The 9,820-nt window shown below is 45.6% G+C and overlaps 1 protein-coding gene across 1 annotated transcript; it reads right to left on the bottom strand.

The window, feature by feature from the left end:
* Positions 1-298: 298 nt before the first annotated feature.
* On the bottom strand, positions 299-7,991 carry LOC144584167 (uncharacterized). Its single transcript, XM_078379695.1, has 3 exons — positions 7,976-7,991; positions 1,105-3,225; positions 299-677 (listed from the first exon to the last, which is right to left on the bottom strand). The coding sequence occupies exons 1-3, from the start codon at positions 7,989-7,991 to the stop codon at positions 448-450; spliced, it is 2,367 nt and encodes a 788-aa protein (XP_078235821.1). The 3' UTR covers positions 299-447.
* Positions 7,992-9,820: the final 1,829 nt, after the last annotated feature.

Raw genomic sequence — 9,820 nt, 5'->3', positions numbered from 1 at the left:
GAAGGAGCAGAGAGAAACAAGCAAGAGGACACCATTCAAAGGGGTTGGGAATGAGGTGCCTCCATAAAAGGGAAATCCACCCAAAGGGATACAGAAAGAACAAAGGACCCTAAAAATAATTGCAACTAAAAAGAACCACGTTCCCCAAAAACAAGCTGTGATCCCCTTGGAGGTCCCTAGGTGGGGAACCCATGAATTAAAAAAGGACCTCGACTAATTACACCTTATGGATACATCATTTTAAAAATACACAGAACGAGATGATTGAATAGATTTTACTGTACATTATGTAGGACACTACATTTTAAAAAACATAATAACAGAATAGATATAATATATAAATATAAAATGCTGGCTAAATAATTTTTTAAACACAGAATAATATAAAAAACTTAACATTAACTCAAATGAAAACAATATCTCTTTGGGCGGAGAGTTGCACGCCATCTATTTTTTCCAAAAATAATATGCCAATCCAGCAATGCAGGCACCGGAAAGAAGGCAGGAGGTGAGGGAGAGGGAAGGGAAGGGCAGGGAGGGAGGAAAGACGGAACGGGAAGATTTCTTCAGTCGGCCAGGTGGGTTTGGTGGCGGAGGAAGAGGCTGGAGGGCAAGGATCTTGGGCTGAAGGTGATGGGATGGAAGGCAGCTGAGGGGATATCTTCGGGTCAGGGTTCCTGTGGAGAAAAGAGAAAAGAGAAAGCTTCATCAATGTGAGAATAAACTCCTGTTTCTCCCATTAGGGGACATCCATGTTAAAGAATCTTTAGGGGATAAGACCAGCAAAGGAAGTCATTTTACTTCTGGTCAGCCTACATTTTCCAATGATCATCCCATCATATCCACAAATATTCATTATGCTAAAGCAATAGGTCTACGTTATGTTCATTGGACTATTGTGTAAACCAGGGCAGACCTTTAAAACGAGCTGTTGATCCTTTTAAGATCAAGGACTTTTGCGACTATCCTATCAAATGGGAGAGCAGTAAATATTCTTAAGATTCTGCTGAAAAAAATGTATCTAATTTTGAATAGGACTGATTGGGAACCCTTTAATAAAAACAGCCCACTAAAGGATATGATATCAATGAAAAGTTCCCTCACCTGGGAGTTGTGGGTGATGTTGTTCCTCTTGAAATATGGGAAGCTTGAACAATGGGAAGGGCTGAAGGGAAAGAGGAGGGGGTGGGTTGGAGCAAGGGGCAAGAGGAGGATTTGAGTCGGGGAGAGGGACAAGAGCAGGATGTAGGTCGGGGAAAGGGACAAGAGGAGGATTTGAGTCGGGGAGAGGGACAAGAGCAGGATGTAGGTCGGGGAAAGGGACAAGAGGAGGATTTGAGTCGGGGAGAGGGACAAGAGCAGGATCTAGGTCAGGGAAAGGGACAAGAGGAGGATTTGAGTCGGGGAGAGGGACAAGAGCAGGATCTAGGTCGGGGAGAGGGACAAGAGGACGATTTGAGTCGGGGAGAGGGACAAGAGCAGGATCTAGGTCGGGGAAAGGGACAAGAGGAGGATTTGAGTCGGGGAGAGGGACAAGAGCAGGATCTACGTCGGGGAAAGGGACAAGAGGAGGATTTGAGTCGGGGAGAGGGACAAGAGCAGGATCTACGTCGGGGAAAGGGGCAAGAGGAGGATTTGTGTCGGGGAGAGGGACAAGAGCAGGATCTAGGTCGGGGAAAGGGACAAGGGGAGGATTTGAGTCGGGGAGAGGGACAAGAGCAGGATCTACGTCGGGGAAAGGGACAAGAGGAGGATTTGAGTCGGGGAGAGGGACAAGAGCAGGATCTAGGTCGGGGAAAGGGGCAAGAGGAGGATTTGAGTCGGGGAGAGGGACAAGAGCAGGATCTAGGTCGGGGAGAGGGACAAGAGGAGGATTTGAGTCGGGGAGAGGGACAAGAGCAGGATCTAGGTCGGGGAAAGGGACAAGAGGAGGATTTGAGTCGGGGAGAGGGACAAGAGCAGGATCTAGGTCGGGGAAAGGGACAAGAGGAGGATTTGAGTCGGGGAGAGGGACAAGAGCAGGATCTAGGTCGGGGAAAGGGACAAGAGGAGGATTTGAGTCGGGGAGAGGGACAAGAGCAGGATCTAGGTCGGGGAAAGGGACAAGAGGAGGATTTGAGTCGGGGAGAGGGACAAGAGCAGGATCTAGGTCGGGGAGAGGGACAAGAGGAGGATTTGAGTCGGGGAGAGGGACAAGAGCAGGATCTAGGTCGGGGAGAGGGACAAGAGGAGGATTTGAGTCGGGGAGAGGCACAAGAGCAGGATCTACGTCAGGGAGAGGGACAAGAGGAGGATTTGAGTCGGGGAGAGGGACAAGAGCAGGATCTAGGTCGGGGAAAGGGACAAGAGGAGGATTTGAGTCGGGGAGAGGGACAAGAGCAGGATCTAGGTCGGGGAAAGGGACAAGAGGAGGATTTGAGTCGGGGAGAGGGACAAGAGCAGGATCTAGGTCGGGGAAAGGGACAAGAGGAGGATTTGAGTCGGGGAGAGGGACAAGAGCAGGATCTAGGTCGGGGAAAGGGACAAGAGGAGGATTTGAGTCGGGGAGAGGGACAAGAGCAGGATCTACGTCGGGGAGAGGGACAAGAGGAGGATTTGAGTCGGGGAGAGGGACAAGAGCAGGATCTAGGTCGGGGAGAGGGACAAGAGGAGGATTTGAGTCGGGGAGAGGGACAAGAGCAGGATCTAGGTCGGGGAAAGGGACAAGAGGAGGATTTGAGTCGGGGAGAGGCACAAGAGCAGGATCTAGGTCGGGGAAAGGGACAAGAGGAGGATTTGAGTCGGGGAGAGGGACAAGAGCAGGATCTAGGTCGGGGAAAGGGGCAAGAGGAGGATTTGAGTCGGGGAGAGGGACAAGAGCAGGATCTACGTCGGGGAAAGGGGCAAGAGGAGGATTTGAGTCGGGGAGAGGGACAAGAGCAGGATCTACTTCGGGGAAAGGGACAAGAGGAGGGTTTGAGTCGGGGAGAGGGACAAGAGCAGGATCTAGGTCGGGGAAAGGGGCAAGAGGAGGATTTGAGTCGGGGAGAGGGACAAGAGCAGGATCTAGGTCGGGGAAAGGGACAAGAGGAGGATTTGAGTCGGGGAGAGGGACAAGAGCAGGATCTAGGTCGGGGAAAGGGGCAAGAGGAGGATTTGAGTCGGGGAGAGGGACAAGAGCAGGATCTAGGTCGGGGAAAGGGACAAGGGGAGGATTTGAGTCGGGGAGAAGGACAAGAGCAGGATCTAGGTCGGGGAAAGGGACAAGGGGAGGATTTGAGTCGGGGAGAGGGACAAGAGCAGGATCTACGTCGGGGAAAGGGGCAAGAGGAGGATTTGAGTCGGGGAGAGGGACAAGAGCAGGATCTACATCGGGGAAAGGGACAAGAGGAGGATTTGAGTCAGGGAGAGGGACAAGAGCAGGATCTACGTCGGGGAAAGGGACAAGAGGAGGATTTGAGTCAGGGAGAGGGACAAGAGCAGGATCTAGGTCGGGGAAAGGGACAAGAGGAGGATTTGAGTCGGGGAGAGGGACAAGAGCAGGATCTACGTCGGGGAAAGGAGCAAGGGGAGGATTTGAGTCGGGGAGAGGGACAAGAGCAGGATCTAGGTCGGGGAAAGGGACAAGAGGAGGATTTGAGTCGGGGAGAGGGACAAGGGCAGGATCTAGGTCGGGGAGAGGGACAAGAGGAGGATTTGAGTCGGGGAGAGGGACAAGAGCAGGATCTAGATCGGGGAAAGGGACAAGAGGAGGATTTGAGTCGGGGAGAGGGACAAGAGCAGGATCTAGGTCGGGGAAAGGGACAAGAGGAGGATTTGAGTCGGGGAGAGGGACAAGAGCAGGATCTAGGTCGGGGAAAGGGACAAGAGTAGGATTTGAGTCGGGGAGAGGGACAAGAGCAGGATCTACGCCGGGGAAAGGGACAAGAGGAGGATTTGAGTCGGGGAGAGGGACAAGAGCAGGATCTAGGTCGGGGAAAGGGACAAGGGAAGGATTTGAGTCGGGGAGAGGGACAAGAGCAGGATGTAGGTCGGGGAAAGGGACAAGAGGAGGATTTGAGTCGGGGAGAGGGACAAGAACAGGATCTAGGTCGGGGAGAGGGACAAGAGGACGATTTGAGTTGGGGAGAGGGACAAGAGCAGGATCTAGGTTGGGGAAAGGGGCAAGAGGAGGATTTGAGTCGGGGAGAGGGACAAGAGCAGGATCTAGGTCGGGGAGAGGGACAAGAGGACGATTTGAGTTGGGGAGAGGGACAATTACAGCATTTGGGTTGGGGCGAGGACGAACACGGGGTTTATGGGGTCTATGGGATTTATGGGTGAAAGGACAAAGGGGGCGGGTTCTTTCAGCCTTCAGGTCCTGCAAACACAAGAAGAATAACAAGGCTTTTCAATGTGTGTGTAGACAAATCTTATTCAGATCCTCTACAGTTAAACCCATAAACCCAATCTTTTGGGGATGAGAATTCTGTCAACTGCAACTCCATCCTTTCCTTAGCAATACTCTAAGGGGAGGGGGGAACTGCTCGTATCCATGAAAAGCAGATTCGGAACCCAGGGCAGAAGTGATAGAGAGGCGAAACTGCTGATGGACATGCAGTCCTCGTTCAGAGTTGTCCTCTTGTCAAAGTGGGAGAATCCACCCCATCTCACCTTCCTCCTTTGACACCACAGTTTGTGTCTCGCCATCTCCCGACGTTGTTTCTTAAAATTGTTCTCCTTCCTGCTGGCCCATCTTAGACACCAGTTGTCAAAAGGTGGCCTCTTAGTGCCTCTTTCCATTCTGATAATTGCCCCCTGTGTTCAGCAAGACAAAGTAAGAGATCCATTGCATTACTTTGCAGGTCATTGAGAAAAGTGAGTCATAGAACCAGAAAAAATATCCACCATGACCTTTCTAATAAGATCTTGAAATTTTCTGATCTTGAAATATATATATATTAAGCGTAATCCATCACATTTTTGAATTACCAAAGTTACTTTGTCAGAAAATTTCAAAATGTGTGTGTGTGTTTGTGTGTGTGTGTGTGTGTGTGATCACTTGCTGCACTTCCACTGGACCTGGGTAACCCAAAATAAAGCCTGTGACGAGCTGATGATTATGTCGCTTCTTCCTTGCAAACTCCATCACAAGAGCCATCAAACCAAGAAAACAACACCGAACTGAAGAAGAAAAACAGCCACCCACAAATAAAGTATTTCTGCCATACATCAAAGGGGTCACGGACCGCATGGGGAAACTTTTGAAAAAACACAACCTGCAAACAGCATTCAAGTACACCACAAAAATACAACAAATGTTAGGGTCAGCAAAGGACAGAAGGGACCCCCTCAGCACCGCCGGAGTATACAGGATACCTTGCAGTTGTGGTCAGGTATATATTGGAGCCACAAAACGAAGCATCCACACCAGAATCAAAGAACATGAAAGACACTGCAGACTAAAACAACCAGAAAAACCTGCAGTAGCTGAACATGCCCTGAAACAAACTGGACATGAAATTCTATTTCAAAATACTGAAATGCTGGACAAAACCAGCAATCATTATGTCAGACTGCACAGGGAAGCCGTTGAAATCCACAAGCACCAGCACAGTTTCAACACAGAAGAGGAAAGTATGAAGCTCAACAAAACTTGGCTCCCAGCTCTCAAAAATACAACGTGCAAAACGTCAACGAACTCTCCCAGCCACAAGGACAGGGGATCACTACACACAAAAGACCAGCTAATGACACCCATCAGCCACAGGAACGGATAATCTCTTCTCCTTAGCACAACAATACACCCACAACAATACACACTAATCACCCATCTACGGAAAAAGACAAAAGCCTATCTCGCAGCCATAAATACTGCACTCCCAAGCCAACTACACCAGAGCACAGGTTGCTGTCCTCTGAAGATGCCGGCCACAGAGACTGGCGAAACATTACGAAAAACAACCTTCAGAACACGGCCAAAGAGCCCGAATAACCCAGAACAACTATATGCAAGGCATTTATTGGGTAAATTGCAAGATTGACTACTTGAGGAGAACATACTTGCAGAGGAACAAGCTGGATTTAGGCTGGGAAGATCCACCATAGACCAGGGTCTTATTCTACACCACCTGTCATCTAAATACTCTTCCCTTAAAGGTGGTACTCTATATGCAGCCTTCATAGATTTCAAATCTGCTTTTGATCTCATACCAAGGCAACACCTCTGGTCTAAATTTGAGACCAGAAGTATTGATAAATGGCTTCTCCTGTTGATGCGGCAACTTCATGAAAATACGCACTTGCCGGTTCTTTGTAACTCCATGGGGATCTTATCCAACCAAGTCCTTGTGCTTAATGGAGTGAGACAAGGTTGCATACTAGCCCCCACCTTGTTTAATTTCTATATCAATGGCTTCGTTAGAAATTTAGGTACAGTGGGGTCTCGACTTACGAACCGCTCTCATAGGAATATATGGAGTCGACTTACGAACTTAGATTCGAGTTACGACCTCTTTTTTTCCCTTTTTTTAAAGCTAAGTCATCTTAGGTTAAAAGGAAAAAAGAAAAAAATATCCCCCCTCTAGTGGCAGAAGGCGGAATAGCAGCTTCCCATTAGTTTCTATGGACGAAAAGAGCAGATACGGATTAAATGGTTTTCAATGCATTCCTATGGGAAATGCAGATTCGACTTAAGAACTTTTCGACCTGAGAACTGCCTTCCAATACGGATTAAGTTCTTAAGTCGAGACCCCAATGTAACCCCAATTTTCACCAACCCAAACTTGCCTCTCGCCCAATTTCAATTTTACTTTATCCTGATGATGCCGTTTTATTGTCAACTACATGTGTAGGATTTAGAAGACTTCTGAGATCCTTCTCCACCTACTGTAATGAAGAACAACTAATAATTAACTATGCTAAAACCAAGATTATGGTTGCGATTAGAAAGAGAATAAAGCACAAATGGTCTCTAAATGGACACCCTATAGAGCAGGTAGCATGCTATAAATACCTTGGCATAGTTTTTCCTTCTTCAGGATCCTGGCTTACTCATGTAAACCACACAGCAATGAGTGCTCAGAAAATACTGGGGCAATAACAAGATTTTTTCATACTGTTGGGGGTAAACATGTACCATCGGTAATACAAGTTTTTAAGGCCAGGATTATATCTCAAATGCTTTATGTTTCTCAACTATTTGCTTACACTAATCGACGACCTCTGGAGATTGTTCAGACCAAATTTGCGAGAGCCATTCTTGGAGTTCCACCTTGTACTTTCAATGTGGCTCTTCGCTTCGAGGTTGGGCTAATATCCATTAAAGCACGGGCTAAAGTCCTTATGCTGAAGTACTGGCTTAAACTGATTTTCTCATTAGAAGGCTTGGCCCCACTGATCCTACTAGATTCCTTTCAGTCGGAGGGGAAGAAGCATATAACTGAAGAGATATCGAAAATTGGCTTTTCTCCCAGTATACTTATAGCAATGGGTCTTACGGATGCCATTAAAGCAGTGAGGTTAAGGGTATGGGACATTGAACTACAGGACCATGTTGGCCAGTTAGGGAAATATAACTTTCTTAAGAAATCTTCTTTTATCACAACCTCGTATAGGGCTTTCACATTAGCTAGGCTCAATGTCTTTCCTTCTAAGCTTCTGGAGGGAAGATTTCGAGGTTTGCCGGCATCAGATTGTCTCTGCCCTTGTAGTAATGATTGTGATGAGATGGGATATGTGGTTAAAATCTTGTATTGAATATGGGTTTTATAGTAATGAAAAATGCAAGAGAGGTTCCATCTTGGTTCTCTCCTTAAATAAGTTTTGCAATGCTGGCAGAGTGTTACTAGTGAGAGTTGGGAGAATGCTTTTCTGAGAGCGTGAGAAGGACATTCTATGATAAGATAGATGGGTTTTGTTGTGACTCATGGCAAAACCACAGAAACCCAAATAACATCTGTTAGCCATGGGAAGGAAGGTCAGGTGGTACAGCAGGACTGTTTGCCTAACGACGTACTGTGATTGGATGACATCGTGGGAAGGAGCAGATAAGGATTTGCCAGTTACTCTTGAAAAAGGAACTTTTACCTATGGACAAGGTCACTTATGGCCTACTCTTATGACACGCATGGATTACTCACACACACATGGAATGTTCTTGACACCCTCAGAGACTACTCTTATGGATTACCCTTACCACACTCGTGGATTATTCTTAGGACAATGGGATATTTCTTTTACAGGATTTTTCCTTTTGTACAGTATTTTTCTTTTCACAGGCTAATGAAGGACTTTGGACTTTTTCTTACCTAAATGGACTATTTTGTTTTTCCTGATGGATTACCTGATTGAACTTGGTTTTATTCATTTTTTTGGATTTTTGAATTCTTTTAAAGTTTTTGGACACTTGTATATTTTAATAATAATAATAATAATAATAATAATAATAATAATAATAATAATAATAATAATAATAATAATAATAATAATAATAATAATAATAATAATAATTTATTGTCATTGTAAGTATATACACAGTATACCCATACAACGAAATTCACAGACACCCAGAGACCAGACACATGCACACACATAAAATTCCCCAAACACTCCCCACCCACTAAAAATACAAACATCTACACCGCAGGCCAAGTAACACAGTCCAACTAATTATTCACTACTGGTGGTCTTTAAGCTCATTATTAATTGCAATTATAGCTCTGGGATAAAAACTATTTAGAAAACGTGTGGTCCGAGTCTTAATTGTTCTATATCTTCTGCCAGACGGTAACAGTTCAAAAAAGTTATAAGCAGGATGGGAAGAGTCTCTCAGGATGCTGTGTGACTTCCTCAGACAGCGGGATGTGAAGATGTCATCCATGGTTGGTAGCTGAAGCCCGATGATATTCTGGGCAATTTTAATGGTTCTCTGTAGAGCTTTTTTGTCCGCTACAGAGCTACTCCCAAACCATGCCAGAATGCCATAGGTTAGGACACTCTCAATGGTGCTACGATAGTATGACAGAAGTAAATGCTGAGATAAATTTAACTTGCCGAGCATTCTCAGGAAATACAGCTTCTTCTGTGCCTTCTTCATTAGCATGTTGGCATTTATAGTCCATGAGAGGTCCTCTGAGATGTAAGTACCCAGAAATTTAAAACTACCAACTCTCTCCACTTCCTCACCATTTATGTACAGTGGTAAATGTACATTTCTCTTCCTTCTAAAATCAATTATGAGTTCTTTAGTTTTTTTGATGTTAAGTGTGAGATGATTTTCTTTACACCAAAGTATCAACCTTTGTACTTCCTTTCTATAAGCAGACTCATTGTTCTTATTTATGAGCCCCACCACTGTCGTATCATCCGCAAATTTAATAATTGCATTGGTGTTATACAGTGGGGTACAATCATGTGTGTACAGGGAATAGAGGAAGGGACTTAGCACACAGCCCTGGGGAGCTCCTGTACTTAGTACCAGGGTAGAAGAATGGTGAGATCCCATCCTTACTGACGGTGGCCTATCTGTCAGAAAATCCTTTATCCACATGCAGATCTCCTGAGGTAATCCCAGGTTGATCATGATTTCTTTACTTCACTACAGTTTTGTAATTGACCAGCATAATGCTTATTTGCTTGCTTTTGTATAAACTGACTTTTCTTTATGGAATTTACTTTTTTCTTTAATAAAACAATGATTATAAAAATCAATTGGTTTCTTGAACAGTAAACTTGTCATAGGTCATCTGATGGTGCTGTTGCGGCCTTGCATACTTAATGAGTCCTACCTGTAGTGCATAGTAAGTCTAATGACTACAAAGCCCACATGGTTTTCTATCAGTAATATCCAAAGGTACCAGGG

This window comes from Pogona vitticeps, chromosome 8, assembly GCF_051106095.1.
Source record: "Pogona vitticeps strain Pit_001003342236 chromosome 8, PviZW2.1, whole genome shotgun sequence".
NCBI lineage: Eukaryota > Metazoa > Chordata > Lepidosauria > Squamata > Agamidae > Pogona > Pogona vitticeps.
The sequence above is the reverse complement of the archived record's forward strand: the minus strand, read 5'-3'. Positions and strand labels throughout refer to the sequence as shown.

Excerpts from the sequence above, each read along its gene's own strand:
- LOC144584167 (XM_078379695.1), bottom strand. Across the intron at positions 678-1,104 it reads ACATCACCCACAACTCCCAG|GAACCCTGACCCGAAGATAT; the intron begins GTGAGGGAACTT and ends TTTTCTCCACAG.